The 22812-nt window shown below is 32.7% G+C and overlaps 1 protein-coding gene across 4 annotated transcripts in view; it reads left to right on the forward strand.

The window, feature by feature from the left end:
* LOC126891977 (serine/threonine-protein phosphatase 4 regulatory subunit 4-like) overlaps nucleotides 1-22812 on the forward strand; it is a 206098-nt gene that overhangs the window by 70198 nt on the left and 113088 nt on the right. For all 4 annotated transcript variants that reach the window (XM_050661335.1, XM_050661337.1, XM_050661334.1 and 1 more), the window contains 2 exons: nucleotides 6088-6393; nucleotides 13445-13556. In XM_050661335.1, the coding sequence (XP_050517292.1) occupies nucleotides 6088-6393; nucleotides 13445-13556 (418 nt within the window). The remainder of the gene's footprint in view (nucleotides 1-6087; nucleotides 6394-13444; nucleotides 13557-22812) is intronic.

Below are 22812 nucleotides of genomic sequence, written 5' to 3' on the forward strand. Positions count from 1 at the left end.
AGAGAGGACCACCTACACGATCGCAACATGATCTGCGAAAAATTGGATCCATACTGGACAAGACCATGCACTCTGGAGGCCTATGTCCTGGAGTAGACTTAAAACGGGATGGTAATGATGATGTAGTAACTTACAATTTTCGGATACCAATTGCGTTCACTGACACACGGTACTTCTATTTTATTACTCGACTGTCTTTTAATATGTTAAGTTAAACTATATAGTACTATAGTTCATTCGCTTCCAAGATAAGCTAAAACGACAGTTTCACACGCCTGATTGGTGGGTGTGTCGTGTCGTCGCAGTGTGACGCATTGATTAGAAATTAATTTATAATATGGAATAAATTAATTTCTAACCAATGACAAGCTGCGACGACAAGACAAACCCACCAATCAGGCGTCTGAATTTTGTGTTTTAGCTTATCTGGGAAATTAATGAACTATAGTGTAGTCTCCTCCTCCTCTATCTGTTATCCTTCGTAAGGATGTAGTGGCGTCATGTAAGTCGTTTGACTATTTCTATCCAATCCTCTCTCTCTCCTGTGCGTGTTGTTTTGCTTCGGAGAACGAGTAACCAGTCATGTCCCTTATTTGGTCCGACCATCGTAATGGAGATCTTCCTCTGGATCTTCTGCCCTCTACGTTGCCTTCAACTATCATTCGTTCCATGCCTTCCCTTCTTCTAGTTATGTGTCCAAAATATCTCAGTATATTTTGGTTGATAGTTGTGCTGAGTCTAGTTTTTATGTTAAGTTCGGCTAATATTGAATTATTTGTGCGATGTGCGGTCCATGGTATGCGCAAATTTCTCCGGTAGACCCACATTTCAAATGCCATTATACGTTTTGCATCTGCTTTTTTGATGGTCCAAGTCTCTGAAGCGTAGGTGGCGATAGGAAATATTAACGCTCGAACAAGGCGTAATTTTGTGTTTTTTGTAATGTCAGTATTCTTCCATATTTTTGTGAGTTTGGCTGTTGCCGATCTGGCCATTATGATGCGCCTACGAATCTCGTCTTCGCATCTTCCACTGTTAGTAATAACGGAGACTAAGTAATTAAATTGTCTGACCACTTCCTAACCTGCTAAGTCTCTTATCTCCAGTTGGTTGTTTCTGCTTCTATCGATGATCATTACTTTGGTTTTCTGTATATTTATTTTCAAACCATATTCTGTACTCACCGTTTCTAGCCTATTCATAATTTCTTCCAGTTCTTCTGGTGAAGACGCCAGTCAACATATAACAGTGTCATCAGCATAACGCAGGTTTTTTATTTTTCTTCCTCCTATCGTTGCTCCACCTTGCCATTCCTCAAAAACTTGACGCATAATGTGTTCACTATATATATTGAATAGAATGGGGGATATTATACATCCCTGCCGCACTCCAGATTTTAATTTGAAGTTTTTCGAAACCACATTATTAACTCTTACATTAGCGGTGTTATTTATATAAAGTGCTTGTAATAGATAGATTAGATGTTCTAGCGTACCCATTTCTCTAAGTATATGCCACATTTTATCCCATTTTACGTTATCGAAGGCCTTGGAGTAGTCAACAAAGCACAAATATGTTTCTATGTTAAACTCTCGATATTTTTCGATAATTTGACGAATATTAAGAATGTGTTCTCTTGTTCCCCTACCTGGGACGAATCCGCATTGTTCTTGTGGAATTTGCGGTAAGAGAATGGATTTTAATCTTTCATTGATTATTGTTAGAAGTACTTTGCTCGCGTGAGATATCAACGCTACTGTACGGTAATTACTGCAATCTGTCGGAGAACCCTTTTTGTATATGGGGATAAACGTGAGTTTACCCCAGTCATTTGGTCACTTTCCGGTATTCCAGATCTCATTGCAAATTCTAAGCATTACTTCCGTCCCTAATTCTCCCATTTCTTTGAGTATTTCAGCTGTTATTCCATCCTCTCCTTGTGCTTTTCTACATTTTATTCCAGATCTCATTGCAAATTCTAAGCATTACTTCCGTCCCTAATTCTCCCATTTCTTTGAGTATTTCAGCTGTTATTCCATCCTCTCCTTGTGCTTTTCTACATTTTAGCTTTTTTATTGCCGACTCAATTTCAGATTTCAATATTTGAGGTTCTTTTCCATAACTTCTTTTCTCATTATTATGTTCTGGGTCGTTGTTAGAGAATAGTATTTCACAATATTGTTTCCAAACCTCTGCGATACCGCCTGGGTTTGTTATGGTATTTCCACTATTATCTTTGATGATCTGTGTCTGTGGTTTGAATTCTTTCGCTAGATATTTGACTTTGGAGAAAAGTTCTCTAGATTCTTGGCGGTCAGCATGTTCCTGTAGTTGTTCACATATGCTTTTTATATAATTATTTTTGTCCCTTCTGCACAAGTGTTTTATAGTTGTATTTATGGTGCTTATCTCTATTTCTTTTTGTATTGAATTTGACGTGCCGTTTCTAAGTTTTCGTCTTTCTTCTACAAGATTGAGAGTTTCTTCAGTCATCCAATGTTTTTTCCTATCTATTTTTTCTTTGGGATTTGTGTTGTTGATGGCTTCGGTGATCAACTTCTTTGTGTATTCCCACGTTTTCTCAGGGTCTCCGGTAGTAACTGGTAGGTCAGCTTTTGCTAGTGTCTATCTAAACTTTTCCAGGTGTTTTGGAACAAATTTTTGTCTTTTTTTTTAAATTGTTTTACTGTGCAACTTAATGCGAAATTCTGCTTGTAGTGGTCCGAACCACAGTCTGCAGCCGGTTTTGTCTTCACATTGGTTACAGAGCTCCTCCATCGTTTAGTGATAAGAATATAATCATATCGATGGCAAATTAAAGGAGCCGTTTACCTCGAGTCATTTCGCTCGCCTAAGCCATGCTCACCTATCGTTCCCTTTAAATGTTCGTCCACTTTCGTTCTTCCTATTTTTACGTTCCAATCTCCTATTGTCATCATTGGTTCTTTCTTAGGTATATTAGAGATGGTTTCATGTATCAGATAGTATGTTTCTTCTACTATATCTTCTGTCGTAGTCATAGTGTAGTATAATATTAGTATTACTATATTTGTACTCGTTTTTCACTTTCTATTTTTCCACTGTTTCTTTCGTCAAAACGAGCTCTTTTTTAGTTCCATTTCTTTCTTGGCTTGTGTATTGACTTTCTTCAGATCATTATTTATTTTAAGTTTTGTTCCTCTTGAATCTCCTGGCCTATATTTTTCATATCTTCGTCCTTTTCATGTAGTTTTTCCTTTATTTCATTCATGTCATTCGTTAGTTGTTTTATCATTTTCATCATTGCTTCTATTAAATTATGATTTTATTTTTTTTTTTGTTATCTTGGTGTCTTTTTTGTTCTTTTAAATATTTTAACATCTAACTCATCCATTATAGTAGCTTTCCTCTTACCTTCATCTGTCATGGAATCATCCGAATCCATTATCTTCTACCACCGCCCAAGTGAACCCTTCAGATGCTCAAATCATCTCAGTACTGTTGATTATCTAATTTAAAGTCTAAGGTCCGGTTTCACCAACAACAAATAAAGCAATGAATAGTTATTCGTCGATTAAAATTTATTAGACGTTTATATTTTTATTTTGTTTCAATATAATTTTACAGCGAGATATTTACAGCGAGATTAACTTGCCAATGTATTCGAAGAGTAAATACTTATTTAATAAATAAATAAAATAAGTCTTATTTGACGTTAGTAAAATGGTGAAATGTCAGTTTATTGGTCGACTAACTTTATTCATAGAATAAACTACTATTTGTCGTTGGTGAAACCGGCCATTTAGAGTTAAATCTAAGTTAAATATAATTTAAGTACCTAAAGCTACTTTGTAACCCTTTTAGAACACGTACGTCCACCTCTATGTTTACAATTTGGTATTAATTATTGTTTGCTTATGTTTTTTCCTGGTATTCACGGAGTTTGTCTGTACAGTATATTAACAACCAATAAATATTTGGTACTTATAGTTGTTAACATCTATATTTATCTTCTTCATCTATTTCTGTACGCTTAATTACAATTACCAACCGCGTTTAAAACACTCGCAATGGACCGTGATAGTCGTGATGTCAAATCAATGTTGGCTACTCTGAACAGGTTTCCAAACAAAGCAAAAATTCACACGTGGTGTTTGTTTTCGTTTTTATAATTGGAACATATTGCTTGTAGAATATTTAATTTTTACAAAATGGTAATATGTTCAGTACTCGTGATTGTAATCAATGCTCATAGTATATTTACCACCATATTTCCAAATAGGACTGGTTAAGAACCTGAAGAAACGCAGTAAGTACTATGTAGTGTGTAAATCCTTGATTTTGTGTAAGGACATTTATAAAATTAAAAGCAATATGATTGATATGACTAACAAGGATTGTCTTTAGAAAAAATGTGCAGATGATTGTTAAAACAAAATAAAATTAAAAATGATTACACAAATCACGTGTATAATCAATAGGGAACTTGCATAAATTTTTAAATATTAAAATGATATTAAAAAACATAAGGTAACATGATCTTAAAACGCTTGCATGCGAAAAAAACAAATATTTTTAACCCGTACGCTAATTACGACGCTTTGAAAATGCTATAAAATTCAAATATCTTAGGAGGCTCTTGAACGTCCTTCTATTGGTCCGACGTCACGGGCCACGGGCTAGCAGTCGAAAACAACGCGATTAGGGTAGGTATCACGGGTATATTACATTTTAATCGTCTTTAATGGAAAATTCCTAGGTATTATTTATGTTCATCTTATATATTGTAATAAGTAGTTCCCCAATCAGCTTAGTTTTAAACTGAAATTGATAATGTTGAGTGCTACTTTGTAAAGAGTTTAAAACACATATGACGGACGAGGGTAAGTCTGACAACTTACCTACCGTTGATGCCTTCATGGTGGCAACTTTTATAAAAAGTAGTGAAAGCTATTCTATTGGAGAAATGCGAGGTGTCAAGGCAAATAAGTAAGAGTTATTAATAAGCATGTTTAAATCTTATAACAATAGTTTGGTACCATTATATTATAGTATCCAGTTTACCCCGTGGGTTTGATCTACCTACCTCTAATCGAAGGATTTCGTATATCCTGGAAAAGATTACGGTGTAATTTGCATTAGAATAAAGATTATATTTTATTGTAATGTTTATTAGTACCTACTGGAGCCTTTCATTATTGTGTTCAAAGCCTTCTGAGAAAAGATTATGGTGATTAGCAGACGTACCGATATAACGTGTACATAGCCAACAAAATCCTACTTTACAAAGTTAATAATACGCATAAATAAGAAGAATCATTATTGTAATTTTGCAAGTTAATATCTTTATCGTGTCAGCTTATACTTACACCGCATCCCTCGGTAGACCGCAAGCTATAGTAGAAACCCGACTGTAGACCGCATACTATAGTAGCACCAATACTTTTTAGTTACTCTTACTTTTATTACTAAAAGTTTTGTTTATTTTTAAGTTACTTGTTTCTTCTTTGTTCTTCAACACAAGAAACGACAAAAGTAATTTCATAAAAAAGAACTTTTTGATACATGTCAACAGAGATAAAATGTTAATATTTTGCCTGTCACAGAAAAAATCATTTTTGCCACAGAGTAAAACAAGATATTTCAACTATATTATTTATCTATGGGCAAACTGCATTAAATGCAATAGCCCACCGAACGAGCAAACGATACGAGTGGCCTATGACGTCAGACCCCAGCTCTCGCTTTTGAAGTTGTTTGAAACGGAAATTTTAGGCGCGGAACTTTGATCAGATGTTGTACGTACACTATTCATTGTTAAGACGTTATATTTTGAATATAACATTTTAAAACATAAATTAACAATTTTATGCAAAAATTTTTTTTAGTGCAAGTTCCCTATTAAGACATCAAACTTTTGCTTTGTTTGGAAACCGTTTTGACGTCACACTATCACGGTCCATTGCCCAAAAATTGAGATAGACTAGGAAGCGATTTTTAAACACCTTTTAACTTCGAATAGAGATGGGACACTTGATGTTTTCTAATTCTTACAATGTATTTATTTTTTTTAATATCGTCAGTTATATTAATAATTTTATTTTGTAGATGATCCCGTATCCACTGTCCGTCTGTGCGTAGTAAACTTCTGTCCTACATTGAAACAAATGCTCGTGTTGCCTGTTGAAAGAAATCTCCAAATGAAATTGGAGAACTTCGTATCGCGACTGGAAATGATGGAACAAGATAAAGATGTAATTGCCACTTTGAAGAAAAAGTTACGGGAAATGCGGGCGCCACAATTCGGCAAACAAGAAGGATTGCTCGAAGATAAGCGGAAAATGGAAGAAGAGGACAGAGTACAGCAAGGGAAATCTTTACCGAACGCCTCATCCAAAATGCCCGGAGGAATCGGTAAGTAATTTCTTAATTATTATAAGAGAATTTATAATATAATTATTATAAGAGAAAAATGGTTTTGCAATATAATATTTGACAAAACCTTTTGTCAGTTATCTTCAATTAGTATTGTGACATTATTTATGATGCTGCTCACAACCCGGCCTATTTATTTCCGAAGCTTCTCGGCGTTACGAGAAAAGGCCAGACCTTACCAGTGGACCGATTCTATAAGATCAACGCGAAACAATTACGTTCGTTATCCGACGATTTGCTATTCTGTAAGCTCATTCGGGAAGAACCGGAGAAGCAGATCACGAAGCCGATTACAAAGCGAAAGCGATAACTTTTGGCTTGCGTTTCGTTTCGCTTTCGATAGTGATTGGTCCATCATTTTCACGTGGTACACAAGCGCAAGCGCTAAGCGGGTTGTTCGTTGTTGTTGATTCCACAAGAATTCTGTGTTTTTTGTTGATAATGAATTCGTGATGCTCTTACACCATATCTTCCGTAAGTTCCTGTAGCTCATCAAAAAGGAATCGAACTAGTTCTTTGCTTAAGCGAAAAATATCAATAAACCTTATATCTGTTAAACCAAATGGGTCACTTCTATCTCGAAGGAACCCGCTTTCCTCTCGCGTTAACCGTAGATGGTTTCTTCGCAAGTTTTCCATAATATAGAACAAATTGCACCGTCAACATTTTTATTAAAATATAATAAAAATATAGTTATTCAAGGAAATAATTCAATCAAACTTGTGATTATAAGGCAATAAGGTTATATAAATACGTCATGTAACTGCTAGTTACTCTTCTTCTTTCTTTACTTCTTCTTTTTTTTTACTCCCTGCACGTATATTTGCAATGTTGCCGTAATTATTTATTCATACGTCGTTTAAACTCGTATATTATCGTATGCCGCTATGATAACGAAGCGAAAGCGAAAACTAACCTTATAGAATATGAACATAAATCAACTTCGCTATCGTTTAGCTTAGCTTTCGCGATAATAACGAAAATTATAGAATTCGCCTACTGGGCGTTCGAGGCGAGCGCTGCCGAAGTATATATAAAGAACCGAAATTCGTCCGCAGGCCAGTCAGTTACAAATTTCGACGCGATATTATATTGTTACGTTTTTGTGAACGGGTTTGAAATGTATTTTTAAAGTAGATAAATAAATATTTGCAAATGAATTAAATAAGTTAGTATGTAAGTGTAAAATAAATTAGATATATTGTTGTAAAATTAAGTGTTAAATTGTAAGTGTTATAAATTAAACAATTTCAAGTAAGTCTTTTATTTATTTAATAATAATTAAAAGTCAATTCGCGTAATAGTTCACAAATAAATAAATCAGTACAGTAATAACCCAACAGTATCTTATTCATTATTCATTTATGAAAGGAAAGTATTTTATAAATAAAGTAAATTCGCTCAACTGAGGATTTATTTTTGACAGATTCAGAGTAGGAAACATACCGCACAAAAATTCCTACCCCACACTATTAACAGCTCAAATAAAATTACTCTTTCATTAAAAAAAGAAGAATTATCGGAAATAGTGGGATTGTATGGGGATTATCGGAAATAGTGGGATAGAACATGGGAGGAGGTTAAAACCAGCTCTGAAATGAACCTAAAACAGCTAAACTTATGGCTAAAATTTAACAAACTGACATTAAATATTAATAAAACAAAATATATCGCCTTTAGCCCAACAATTGTTGACCAACCTACAAATTTTCATATAAAATTGCATAACGCAAAATGTCAAGGACAAAATTGTGACTGTTCTTCAATAGAAAAAGTTTTCTCTATAAAGTATTTAGGTGTCTTCATAGATCAACATTTACGTTGGTCAGACCATATCACTCATGTCAGTAAACGAATAAGGGCTCTAATGCATAAATTTTATATCTTGAGAGATATTCTACCCAGGAAAAAAATAATCATGGTTTATAACTCGCTTGCAGAATCAGTCTTAAGATATTGTATTGTAGCATGGGGTGGCGCGTTTAACAAAACTCTTAACATTTTAGAAACAGTTCAAAATACTCTATTAAAAATAATTTAAAAAAAAAGAAAACTGTATCCAACAAAAAAATTATATGATGAATCCAAGATATTTAGTGTTAAATCCCTCTACATCTACAACTGTGTTTTAAATGTTTCTATAAACTCAAACAAATTTAAATTTCAAAACAACCATTAACTCGATCAGTAACAAATATGGATATTAGTATTCAGCAGTTCAAAAAATCAGTAACACAAAGATCCCTAATGTTCTTTGGACCTAAATTTTATAACATAATTCCTATACATATCAAACAAGAACCTAAATTATTTGAATTTAAAAAATACATAAAAACCTATCTAAAAACCCACTTACAATTATTTTTGGACGCAATGTCTTAATGTATGAACGACAGCATAATCAGAGTAAAATTTGGGTGTATATTGGTATTATAATATTTAACAAAGTATTCAGCAGCTAGAGAGGTTTACCGCAGTGCCGGTTTATCTACTGGGCGCTTGGGGCGGGGGCCCGGAGGGGCCCGAAGGGACCCGTTCCTTTTATTAATAAAAAAAAAATAAAGTTTACTAAATAATCTGGGTACATATTTTCTGAAATAGAGAAAAAGACGACGAAATACCTGTGATTTCAAAATAGTCTAATTTTAAGACTGATGACTTTATAAGCACTGTGATAACTTTTAATCCAAAAAGTAATTCCTTAGAAAGTTGGAAAAAATGCATGAAACTGGAGACAAAGCTTATTATAGAAGATTATATAGAACTAAATGAAAGCAACTATTATAGAATAAAACCCAATGAAGGTAAAGAGAAGAGAGACTGGCTGATATACGACGCCAGAAAGCTGTTTATTGTTAACGATGCAAATTATTTTGTATTGAAAAAAATAGTTTAACTGATTTTGGATGTATCCACTGGCAACATTTAAATAGATTGCTCAAATCTCACGAAGAAAGTAAATTTCATATGAACTCTATGGTTATATTAATAACAATAAAAATATCATCATTAATTGGAGTCTCTGGCTTGAAAAAGAACATAGAACGCCAAGCTGACTATTGGGTAAAGGTCCTAAGGAGAGTTGTTGTCACCATTAAATTATTTGCTTTTCAAGGACAAGCTCTCCGTTGATCCCATGAGGATTTAACGAGTCGTCATAAAGGAAATTACTTAAGTTTTCTTGTATACTTGGCTTTTGACATCTTCTTATCTGAGCATTTACAGCGGAATGCGATTAAAGGAAAAGATTCAGTTAGCTGTCTGACCAAATTTGCAATTCCAGTTAAGCAATAATAAACACAAGAAATTAGCAGTTAAAATTGAAGCCAAGGCAATGCAGAATAAAATGGATACTTTTGAGACAGCTCTATTGACATGGATTCGGGCAAGAATTTTAAAACGAATGAATGCAACAAGCAAAACGTTAAAAACTGTGGACTTGAACGTGTCAATTGGAGTAGAATTAATGGCATTTGTTTTGAGCTTTGTTGGAGACGTAAGAAATAAGTTAAGCAAAATTGAACTAGAAGCCAAAAATATTTTGGCGAGGATATCTCAAACATATCCTTTAGAATTAACCTTCAGAGAACAAAGAAAAGAGAAATATTTTTCGATGAAGCAGGTGAAAGTGAAACAATTTTAAAGGGGCAAGAGAGATTCAGAATTGAAGTATTTAATGTTATATGCGACAATATTACTCAAGATCTTTTAAAGAGAAATGAATGATACAAAGGTGTTACATCAGCTGTTAGATGTTTTTTGAGCTAAATTAGTAAAGAAGAAGTCAAGACGTCGCGTCGGCGTCGATTGATTCTTTGTGCGAGAAATATAAAAAAGATGTTGATAAAACCAAAGAGAAGTTGCATAATGAAATTACTCATTTTATAACGTTATGCCAAAATTTAAATAAATATTTGAAACATTTGGTGTCATACAGGATGTAAACGCAATTTTTCCCTATATTTTAACTTTATTGCAAGTTTATTTTACGATACCAATTTCTAATGCATTAGGCGAGCAGTCTTTTTCGGCCCTAAAAAGAATAAAGATATATTTAAGGTCAAGAAAACCCAGACGCATCATTATGGTATTATAGAAAATGAAGAACTGGAGCAACTGAACGTTGATAGTATTAGCAGTTGGATTGTTGGATAATCTCAAGTCATGAAAAAAGTGATGTAATTTTTATCTTATGTATTTTTTAGAATATGTTTGCTTGTTTGTCATGTGCTGTTTTGTGGAACTTTCTTTTTTTATATATTTTTAAATGCTTTTTTGGAATATTTTTGCTATTCTTTATGTTGGTTTTAAAAAATTTATTGTATATATTTTACAATAAACATTTATAGTTAATGCATGTGTTTTCTTGTTAAAAATGATAATGAATAGCAATGAATAGGGCCCCTAAATATCCAGCGCCCAGGGCCCGAAGTTAGGTTAAACCGGCACTGGTTTACCGTCCGTCTTGTTCTGTTGCATTATCTCTTCGATAGTTAGGTATGTTACTTCTTTAACTGTTCATTAGTTTTCTACAGATTAAGCCGAACTGCAGTTTTGCTGGTATTCCATAACTGAGAAACATTCATGAAAACATGATAATGCTTATATCGATCTAGCAGCACCTTTTATACCTCACTTCTTTAGTTTTCTGAAGACTTTTCGGAGGTTTTCTGAAGACTAAAATACGATCCAACTATTTTTGACCACGAATTCATATACTACACGCAAGTATGTATGAAGAACATGAGTTTCTCTTCTTCTAAGAATAAATATTTTCGTTCACTTGACCGTAAATTAGTGCACTTAACGTAAACCGAGCACTCGAATCCAATAACTTCAGAAGGCTGTAACTCGAGAATAGTAGTTATTCAGACCCAGGTGCCATGGACTTTTTTAATCTACACATCAAGAAGTATCATTGACCAAACTTTCATCAAATTTGACTGGGACCACTTTTTCATAAGGAGTGTTGCCTGGTCCTTTGTATTCGCGGAGTGCAAGTACTTGGAAGGGGAAACGAGAAACGACCCTGCGCGAGTCGCGGAGAAATATTGCAACTATCTTAAATAATTCATATTGTCAATTGAAATTGTCAAATTGACGTATATTTCATACCTTCTGTCAATGAAGCAGAAAAATTATATATTGCTCCACAATATTGATATGATATGCAATTATTATATAAAGGTAAATTTAATTAATTTTATTTTGCTTGCAGTACTGCATTTTAATAACTAATTTTATTTACTACATACAATTGTTGACGTTTTCATAACATAACCTGAATCTTATTTTTTCTTCTTATTATTTTTTGGACTATGGCCTTGACAATTATCCAGTAACCAGGACCAATATAATTGGCCAATATAATTAAAATTGCGAATTTTAGTATAGAGCGTAGAAATAGGGGTCGCTTTGCCGAACTTGCACGGTCCCAATACTAAACTCATACAATTTTGTGGAATTTGTTTCATCAAAATATTTTTATTTTGTACACTAAATAATTTTCTCATTTTGTTATCAATACATTATATGTATAGTATTTTTACTACAAAAACGTTATTACGTAGGTCAAAATTTTTGACGTAAGAGAACTGTCAAAACATTAGAATGTGACTTTTCATTATTGCCGTGTTTATAATAAACATAGCAATAATGAAAAGTCACATTCTAATGTTTTGACAGTTCTCTTACGTCAAAAATTTTTACCTACGTAATAACGTTTTTGTAGTAAAAATGCTATATATTATTGTATTATGATGTAAATAAATAATTGTTTTTTAGCGTAAGATTTATGCTTATTATTATGATTATTGTTTACTCTTATTATTGGTAATATTGGCTTAATATCGGTTATGAGCACGTGTGGTTGGTTCTATAGTAATTTCAAGCCACATCTATGGTCTGCTTTTAAACCAAGAGGAGTAATTCAAATTTATCGCGCCGTGGTGCTTGTTTGTAATTGGTCCAACCTCAGGCAAGTTTACTCCACTGTTATGAAATTTTGACACTAATGACATTTATGCAATTTTGACACTACTGCATTTCATAGGTTAATTAAGTATATCGGCGATTTTTTGAGTTTTCTGCTTTATTCCTATAATTTTTAGATTTGTAGTCTACTTTTACATAACAAACAGTTGTTTTTAGAACTCTTTAGCGACGTATTAGAATATAATATGTATGGATTACCGTCGAAGGCCGATATGATCAACCAAAATGACTTTCTTGTGAGTGAATCTGTCTTTTTAGTTTACACCTCCTGGTTTAAAACAAACCATAGTCTGTCAAAATGTAACCAACTTCCGGAAAAAAATTACTAAAATTACTAGACGGTTGTGTCTGAGATTAGCGAACCGACTATAGTAGCACAGGGTATGAAGGTAAAAATCAACTATTACCTCCGATTTCGGTGAACATCTACCGATTTTCATGAAAATGGATGAGTGTTTAGAGGGATACCTCAAGAAACAAAAGTGATATGGTGCCAACTTGCTCTTTTACCTTGAGGGTGGATGCCATTCCTTTTCGGAGGTGAAAATTATTCTATTAAAAATAACTCTATACATCTATAGAGGGACAAATTTTAAGCAAAATTTGTTATGTAGGTACTTTAACAACTAGTCATGTTTTTTCATCAATACATGGTGTTTTTAAATAAGTATGGCAAACTTTAAGGGGAAATTCTGCATGAAAAAATAACGTCAGTTTGCTTTATAAAAGTATGTCCGCAAATGCTTCGTTTCCGATATAGAGGGTGTTGAAATTTTTCTTACAAATTGACGATTTATTTATTGCTTTAAAACCGGTTGAGATATGCAAATGAAATTTGGTGGGTTTTAAGACGTAGCTATAGCACATTTTTTGACATACAATTAAGAATTTGATATTCACCATTGGCGCGCATACGGGTAATATGAACCGTCATATTACCCGTATCAATATTTTCTTTTGAGTCGATGTTTTTGCTCTTATGTGTAGTTGATTTTTGACTTCATATACGGTACTATATATGAAATTTGTATTTCAGCTGCACCCGTTGCCACCCAAAGACTTATAAGAGAGCCATCTCGTAAACAACAAATACAACCTCAATCATCTGGCATAATTGGACGGACACAGTCACAACAGTCCAGTACAAGGTAAAACACTTTTAAATAGTTATTTAAAACTTGCCATACACTCTATCAAAGGTTTTTTTTAGCCGATATTTTTTTCTTTGGTTTTTTACATAATTTTCATTTAATGTATTAGTACACTTTAGAAGACCAAAAATAATCATTTTTTTCAAGAATTTTTTTCTCAGAACTTTTATTAGAAATGAACATAAAACTTTTTAAATAATAATATCTAACTCTTAGAGAGTACAAAAAATATATCTTTTTTCATTTATGCACGTACACTGATATTGTAGAGGGCGCAAAAGTCGAGGCCTCTAAAAATGATGGCGGACAGTTAATCTCAGGATTGGGAAATCTGAAGCAAAACTGCATTTGAAAAAGGAAGGTTTCTTACGTGACAATTTACCACCATTTGACCAAAAAATAAAAAATAAATATTTTTTTACCATGAAAATCTGAAGAAAAACGGACGATTTTTGCGCAAAATTTTTTTAAATTCCCGTAAAATCTTTTTTTTTGTGGAATTTTTCACTAACGGTGTTAAATTGTCACGTAACAATCTTTCTTTTTCAAATGCCGTATGATTTTTTTGTTTCAGAGATCCCAATCCTGAGATTAACTGTCCGCCATCGGAACTATTTTTTTTTCGAGGCCTCGACTTTGGCAACCTCTACAATATTAGTGTACGTGCATAAATGAAAAAAGATATATTTTTTGTATTCTCTAAGAGTTAGATATAAATATGTAAAAAGTTTTATGTTCATTTCTAATAAAGGTTCTGAGAAAAAAAATCTTGAAAAAATGCTTATTTTTGGTCTTGTAAAGTGTACTAGTACCTCAAGATGCGTAATTTTATTTACAGTTTTGCTTTTCACGCAAATACACGTGTCATTAAATTAATAATTTCATTCATAGAGATTTTGAAAAATAAAAATCTACAAAAATAAAAATTTGTGACCAATAGAAAGCTACAGAAATAAAAATTAAACTGATTATTTTTTAATGATTTTAACTTCCAATCGTATAGTAAGATATTTGATCATATGTTAAATTCTGTCCAATCAGATTAAAATTATACTGAGAATTATCTACTGTAGAAAATTACCGATAGTATTTTTTTAAGTAGATTGTTTCTGTTTAATGGCAACCAGTTTCCTAGTTTTGACAACTGTCACATTTAAGAAAATATCCATAATATACGTATTAAAAAATAATCTTACGAATATCACACGACAGTAAGAATAAATAAGAAAATAATGCTTCATTTTTACTCAAATTTGTTGTCATTGGGCAGACAACAAATTTGCGAAAAACTGTCGCATTATTTTCAATTTATTCTCACTCTCTTGTGATATTATATCCGATAATTTTTGATAATTTCCCGTCGTCAAGTATATTACGTCAGATGCCCTTCGTTGCTATGAAAAAATACATCCAGTGACGTTAATGACAATTAATGTTTTAAACATTATAAAAGTGATGACTTTTAACCTTCAAATATTTATAACAACTGTGTGTTTAATTATACTAATTTGTACTTACATAAATAAATTACAATATAATTTTGGTTTTGAACAGTTTTATTCATGAAATAATCACAAAAATTGCACTCGATCTCTAAAATTAATATAGAATTTTTGCCCTCGTGACACTTTGACATAATTTGAAATTTAAACTGTCAAAGTGTCACTCGGGAAAAATTCAATAATTTTAGAGCTTTTGTGGAATTACTACTGATTATTTTTTAATGATTTTAATTTCAAATCGTGTAGTAAGATTTTTCATCACGTGTTTAATTCTGTCCAATCAGATTATTATTATTGGTACTTGGAAATAACTTATTTACATTATTATACTGACAATAAATTTTAGTAGGCATTTTGTTTCTGTTTGATGGCAATAAGTTTTCTAGTTTTGACAACTGTCACATTTAAGAAAATTAGCTAAAATAAACTTTTATATCTGCACCTAATGTCAAATTGTCACGAGGGCAATACAGATCTATAATTTTAAGAGCTCGAGTGTAATTGGGTAAGATTATTTCATTAATAAAACTGTATTTTTTAAATAGTTTTAACTAATATTTTATTGATTCTTTGTCTGAATATTTGCTAAATCTGCTCATGCTGTTCACTTTGATAAGTTGTAAAACATTAATTGTGATAAATGTCACTGAATGTTTATTTACAAAGACTTGAATTTTTTACATAAGTATCAAAAAATAATCTTTCGAATATCACTCGATAGTAAGAATAAATAAGGAAATAATCCTCCAATTTGTTTTTCAAACTTGTTGCCATTCGGCAGTAGTCATTCGAGCCCTGCGGACTCTCGTGTCTATTGCCAGACAAGTTTTCGAAAAATTGTAGCGTTATTTTCAATTTATTTTCACTCTCTTGTGGTATAAATATTGATTATTTCATTCATAGGAGATTCTGACCAATAGAAAGCTACAGAAATCTAAATTAAATTGATTATTTTTTAATGATTTTAACTTCCAATCGTATAGTAAGATATTTGATCACGTGTTTAATTCTGTCCAATCAGATTAAAATTATACTGAGAATTATCTACTGTAGAAAATGACCGATAGAATTTTTGTAAGTAGATTGTTTCTGTTTAATGGCAACCAGTTTCCTAGTTTTGACAACTGTCACATTTAAGAAAATATCCATAATATACGTATTAAAAGATAATCTTACGAATATCACACGACAGTAAGAATAAATAAGAAAATAATGATACGAAGCAAGTTTTCAATCCTAATAGCAAATAATTAATATTGAAAAATATCAAAAATCACTAAAAGATTTTTAAATTGAAAACTTACTGGTACATCCCCATGTATACGCCTCCAAGACTTCTACAATTTGCAAGTCATATGGATGCTGCAGTAAAGACGATAGGGAAGGAATTCTAAACCTTGCAATTCAAATCCCCCGTCTGCAGCCGGCTAGGAACTGAAAGATGCACCATAGTTACTCTACTGAGTAATACGAAAATAAAATAATAAAAATGTGTACCATTTTTATTCGGCTGCAATACGAAGGAAAAACAATCTTACTCTTTAATTATAATAAGGAGTGCAGCCAGTCCCTTTAACTGCAGTTTTCTGCTCTTATTGGAGCGTCATCAGAAGGAACGTAGGCACTGTTCTCCTTAATCCAATCAAATTGCATCGAAAGGTTTTCCCAAATATTGCAGCCAAAGTGATGGTAATGGGTGGCTAGCGCCATCTGGCCGTAAAAATACGAAGCAAGTTTTCAATCCTAATAGCAAATAATTAATATTGAAAAATATCAAAAATCACTAAAAGATTTTTAAATTGAAAACTTACTGGTACATCCCCATGTATACGCCTCCAAGACTTCTACAATTTGCAAGTCATATGGATGCTGCAGTAAAGACGATAGGGAAGGAATTCTAAACCTTGCAATTCAAATCCCCCGTCTTTACTGCAGCATCCATATGACTTGCAAATTGTAGAAGTCTTGGAGGCGTATACATGGGGATGTACCAGTAAGTTTTCAATTTAAAAATCTTTTAGTGATTTTTGATATTTTTCAATATTAATTATTTGCTATTAGGATTGAAAACTTGCTTCGTATTTTTACGGCCAGATGGCGCTAGCCACCCATTACCATCACTTTGGCTGCAATATTTGGGAAAACCTTTCGATGCAATTTGATTGGATTAAGGAGAACAGTGCATACGTTCCTTCTGATGACGCTCCAATAAGAGCAGAAAACTGCAGTTAAAGGGACTGGCTGCACTCCTTATTCTAATTAAAGAGTAAGATTGTTTTTCCTTCGTATTGCAGCCGAATAAAAATGGTACACATTTTTATTATTTTATTTTCGTATTACTCAGTAGAGTAACTATGGTGCATCTTTCAGTTCCTAGCCGGCTGCAGACGGGGGATTTGAATTGCAAGGTTTAGAATTCCTTCCCTATCGTCTTTACTGCAGCATCCATATGACTTGCAAATTGTAGAAGTCTTGGAGGCGTATACATGGGGATGTACCAGTAAGTTTTCAATTTAAAAATCTTTTAGTGATTTTTGATATTTTTCAATATTAATTATTTGCTATTAGGATTGAAAACTTGCTTCGTATTTTTACGGCCAGATGGCGCTAGCCACCCATTACCATCACTTTGGCTGCAATATTTGGGAAAACCTTTCGATGCAATTTGATTGGATTAAGGAGAACAGTGCCTACGTTCCTTCTGATGACGCTCCAATAAGAGCAGAAAACTGCAGTTAAAGGGACTGGCTGCACTCCTTATTCTAATTAAAGAGTAAGATTGTTTTTCCTTCGTATTGCAGCCGAATAAAAATGGTACACATTTTTATTATTTTAAGAAAATAATGCTTTATTTTTACTCAAATTTGTTGTCATTGGGCAATAGCCACTCGAGTTCTTCGGGCTCTCGCGTCTATTGCCAGACAACAAATTTTCGAAAAACTGTCGCATTATTTTCAATTTATTCTCACTCTCTTGTGATATTATATCCGATAAGTTTTGATAATTTCCCGTCGTCAAGTATATTACGTCAGATGCCCTTTGTTGCTACCAAAAAATACATTCAGTGACATTAATGACAATTAATGTTTTAAAAATTATAAAAGTGATGACTTTTAACCGTCAAATATTTATAACAACTGTGTGTTTAATTATACTAATTTGTACTTACATAAATAAATTACAATATAATTTTGGTTTTGAACAGTTTTATTCATGAAATAATCACAACAAATTGCACTCGATCTCTAAAATTAATATAGAATTTTTGCCCTCGTGACACTTTTGACATAATCAAGTATATTCAAATGGGAAATAAGCCACAATATTACCTAAAATGATTTTATTAACGTTTCGACGCCCAAGTCGGGTGTCGTTGTCAAAATACAAAATAATACTAAATAAACAAAAATGTTGTTGCTTAGTAAAAAATTCTTCTAATAATTTATTTAATCTGACTCATTTATATCGGCAATTCAGACACGTATTATACATTTTAAAGTAGACGACTTTAAAATGATATTGCCAATATTGATGAGTTGCGTTCCTGGGACGACTTTACTAAAAGATAGTTCATTCGATTACATGAAATCAATCCCAACTCAAGAATATCCGCCACAAAAAATCATAGCATGTGATCTGTCTTTAAAAAGAACCAAATGCAACGGTGGCACTGAAATTCTCGCGTTAGAGCTTCCATAGTAAATCACGAGAGAAAACCAGGATAGTATCACGAGGTTTTTCCTGGTTTTCCCTCGTGATTTACTATGGAATCTCTAACGCGAGAATTTCAGTGCCACCGTTGCATTTGGTTGTCTTTTTAAAGACAGATCACATGCTATGATTTTTTGTGGCGGATATTCTTGAGTTGGGATTGATTTCATGTAATCGAATGAACTATCTTTTAGTAAAGTCGTCCCAGGATCGCAACTCATCAATATTGGCAATATCATTTTAAAGTCGTCTACTTTAAAATGTATAATACGTGTCTGAATTGCCGATATAAATGAGTCAGATTAAATAAATTATTAGAAGAATTTTTTACTAAGCAACAACATTTTTGTTTATTTAGTATTATTTTGTATTTTGACAACGACACCCGACTTGGGCGTCGAAACGTTAATAAAATCATTTTTAGGTAAAATTGTGGCTTATTTTCCTTTTGAATATACTTGATTATAAAAATGCCACAAGAAAATAGCTTCAGAACAACTTTTGACATAATTTCACTCGCCTTCGGCTCGTGAAATTAAAACTGTCAATGTGTCACTCGGGAAACATTCAATAATTTTAGAGCTCTTGTGCAATTACTACTGATAATTATTACCCGTCGTCAAGTAGCGCGTCAGATGTTCTGCGTTGTTCATCATCATCATTCAGCGTATACTTGTCAACTGCTGGACGTAAGCCTCCCATAGTTCACCCTACAAATCCCTATCCTAAGCCGCTTGCATCCAATTTTTTTCATATCCACTTCAGGTCATCTGTCCATCTTGTTGGTGGTCGTCCTCTACTCCGAAAGGCGTCCTGTCTAGGTCTACACTCGATAATACGTTTTGTCCATCTGTCGTCCTTCTTTCTCGAGACGTGCTCTGCTCAGTTCCATTTTAAGGTCGATATTCTTTTGATTGCGTCGGTTACTCCCAATCTACGGCGCAATTCTCTGTTGGTTATTCGGTCTCTTAGGGTTGATCCCAACATGGACCTTTCCATTGCCCTCTGTGTTGTTAGAATTTTGTTTGCGGACGTCTTAGTGAGCGTTAGCGTTTCCCCAATATAGGTTAGACCCGGCAGCACACATTGGATCAAAGACCTTTCTCTTTAGGCAGATGGGAAGAGGTGATTTGAAAACGTCTCTTAAAACGTCTTGTTATCTCTACTTAAGCGAATGTCCTGTCCCAGATATGTGTATGCTGATGTTTGTTCTATACTTGTTCCAGCGATGTTTAGCCCGATCAAGGAACACAAGACTTTACAAAAACCTCAAAAAAATTAAAGGAAGGATGAAAATTTGGGAATAGGTAGATGAAATTGTCTATTATTATATAAGAAAAAGTTTACAATTCTAAACCGTCTCCATTTTACAAAAATAGGGAAATAAGGGTTGGCTTTTCATTAAAGTGCTGTATTTTAAAAATAATGAAATAATAAAAAAAATGTAACAGTGAAAAATAAAATAGTCATCAGAGTGATTTAACCTTAAAGATTGGTCTTAAAAATTTTTAGATCTCGATTATTTTATGAGATATAGCCTATTTTTAATAAGAGTTGAAAACCAAAATTTTTAAAACGGTCTTATTCGGTTAGTTTTGTATCAATTAATCTGAAAATTGGTGAACACTCTCTTTACAGATTTATTAACGGCTTGAGGTTAAGATTTTCCAAAAATTTTCAAAAAAAAATTTACGGCCAGTGGAAAAATTTTGGAATTTTTTTTTAATTTTTGGAAAAAGAACTAAAAGCTTTGGTTTTTCTTGTAAGCAGTGCTGTTTTTGTAACAATAGAGGTTCCGGTACGGTATGTTCCGGGAGGTTTGGGGAGCGTTCATAAGGGGGGTCTGTCCCCGGGAAATCTTTTTAAATTTAGCCTCAATAAGGGCGTTTTAAACCTATTTGGGAGCAAGAAAAAAATTCAGGAATTCTTCTATAATTTGGTTGTTTTTTTTATTTTTTTCCCAAAAGGTGCCGGTACGGCGTACCGGCGCGTACCGTCACAAACACAGCACTGCTTGTAAGTATGTACTTACCTGAACGAATTACATGCGCGTGCACGTATCCTATATTATTTTCTTTTTGAATTAAGTTAATAATTTGAAAAACTATAATTTTAAAGTACATACTTGTATTTTTAAGTTAATTATTTCAATATAAAAATATAAAATGAAAATATATCAAAATTTCTCAAAAAAATATTTCTTTTACTAAATATTTATTAGGTTTTCTAAAGTTCATTTAAAAATTAAATTAACTTAATTAAAAATAAGTGTACTTTATTAAGAGGCTACATCAGCGCGTCATCAATATTTTTTTTCGATATTTCTCCGAACTTTCAGCAGTGCGGCAACAGTGTGTCGGCAGTACTACAGTGTCAGTGACACTATACACTATACTATCAGAAACAAAGGCACAGTAATGTGGTAACAATAATTATTATACTCATAGGCGCGCTAAATGTTGCCGTGTCAGTCAAGTTCGATTTCTTGTTATAGATAACCGGTTTTTAGTAATTCCATTGTGACACAAAATCTAGAAATGGGATAAAAAAGTTTATTTGAAGAAACTGTATTTTTTTGTTCTTCTTAAAGCGGCACAGACTCGTTTTTTATATTTAATTTAATTTTAGAGTAATTTCTACATATAGTCGGTTCCACAAACCATACATACTCATAGACGTTTCACGACCATGTTAATCTTTCGGATCGAATTAACGCCATCTCTTGATTGGAATGGGAACTAAATTGACAAATTTTAGTTACGTGAGAATTTCAAATTATAAATTTTGCGGGATTTTTGATGAAATTTCGCAGGAAATTAAAACAACAGAAAGACAATTCAATGTTTTATTCCATATTTTACTGAAAACTTCAAATATTCCAATTTGTTTTCAAAATGCTAAACACTACTGCTATGTGTCACGTGAAAGCATTGATGTGTATCGAGTTGAATGAAAATTTTTGAAAGAATCTTGTAGGATGATTGTTTAGATAAATATTACCTTATAATCTTTTACAAACTTCCAAAAATATATAGGTCCGAAATGTTGATGACACACTTGTCTATTGGAATAAACTGTTTCAGGATCTCTTATATTGTTTTTTTAATGTGGAGAAACACAACACGGGATGATCAATGTAAACTAAAAATTCTACTCATAAAAACGGAGAGGAGGTTAATACACTTGATTAAAATTATGATTAAATCTAATTAAAAACGTAACACCACTATAATAAATTAATTAAGCCACAAACTGTAAAATAAAAAGTAAATTAACAAATTAATTTAATTGTAAACTGTCAGTTGTTAAATATGACAAGAGAATTGACTGACAGCGACATCTCTGGATTGGAATGGTAACTAATTTGCTGTCTTGACCTTGACAATTTACGTGAAACGTCTATAAGTATGTATGGTTTGTGGTCGGTTCGCTAAACTCAGACGCAACTGGCTAGATATTTTAGTCGATAATTTTTTTGTTTTTTGCCACTTTTGCAAAAATTGGCAAAATTACTAACTATTTAGTGATTATTAACTATTTAGTAATTATTTTTTGCCAATTTTACTAAAATTGGCAAAATTACCGACTAAAATATCTAGAAAGTTGCGTCTGAGTTTAGCGAACAGACTATACTAACATGTTTCTTAAATTGGACTCTGTACCACAATTCTTTACTATATTGCGAATATGTGTGCCAGATATCTCGACAGAATATTCAAAATTAAAGTTGCAATCTTGGAACGCGTTTTTCGCGCGCTGATGTTGCCTCCTAAGTTATAAAGGATTAAATGAGTATGAAGTACTAAAATAATAAAAGGTGCAATGAAAAATCGTTTATTGTATATCGAACTGGATCGTCACTGTTTACATTTAATTAATTAATCTAAATTATTTAAAGTTCATTTTCATCTTCCATCTTCGTCTTATGTAAAATTTGTGTCTGAATCAACTTCATTTATAATAGAATCAACTGTAAAATCATAATTTTGGGTCTCTTGGCAGCTACCATCTAAACTATTATCATCTTCATCATCAGGAAC

This window comes from Diabrotica virgifera, chromosome 9 (genome assembly GCF_917563875.1).
Source record: "Diabrotica virgifera virgifera chromosome 9, PGI_DIABVI_V3a".
NCBI classification, from domain to species: Eukaryota; Metazoa; Arthropoda; class Insecta; order Coleoptera; family Chrysomelidae; genus Diabrotica; species Diabrotica virgifera.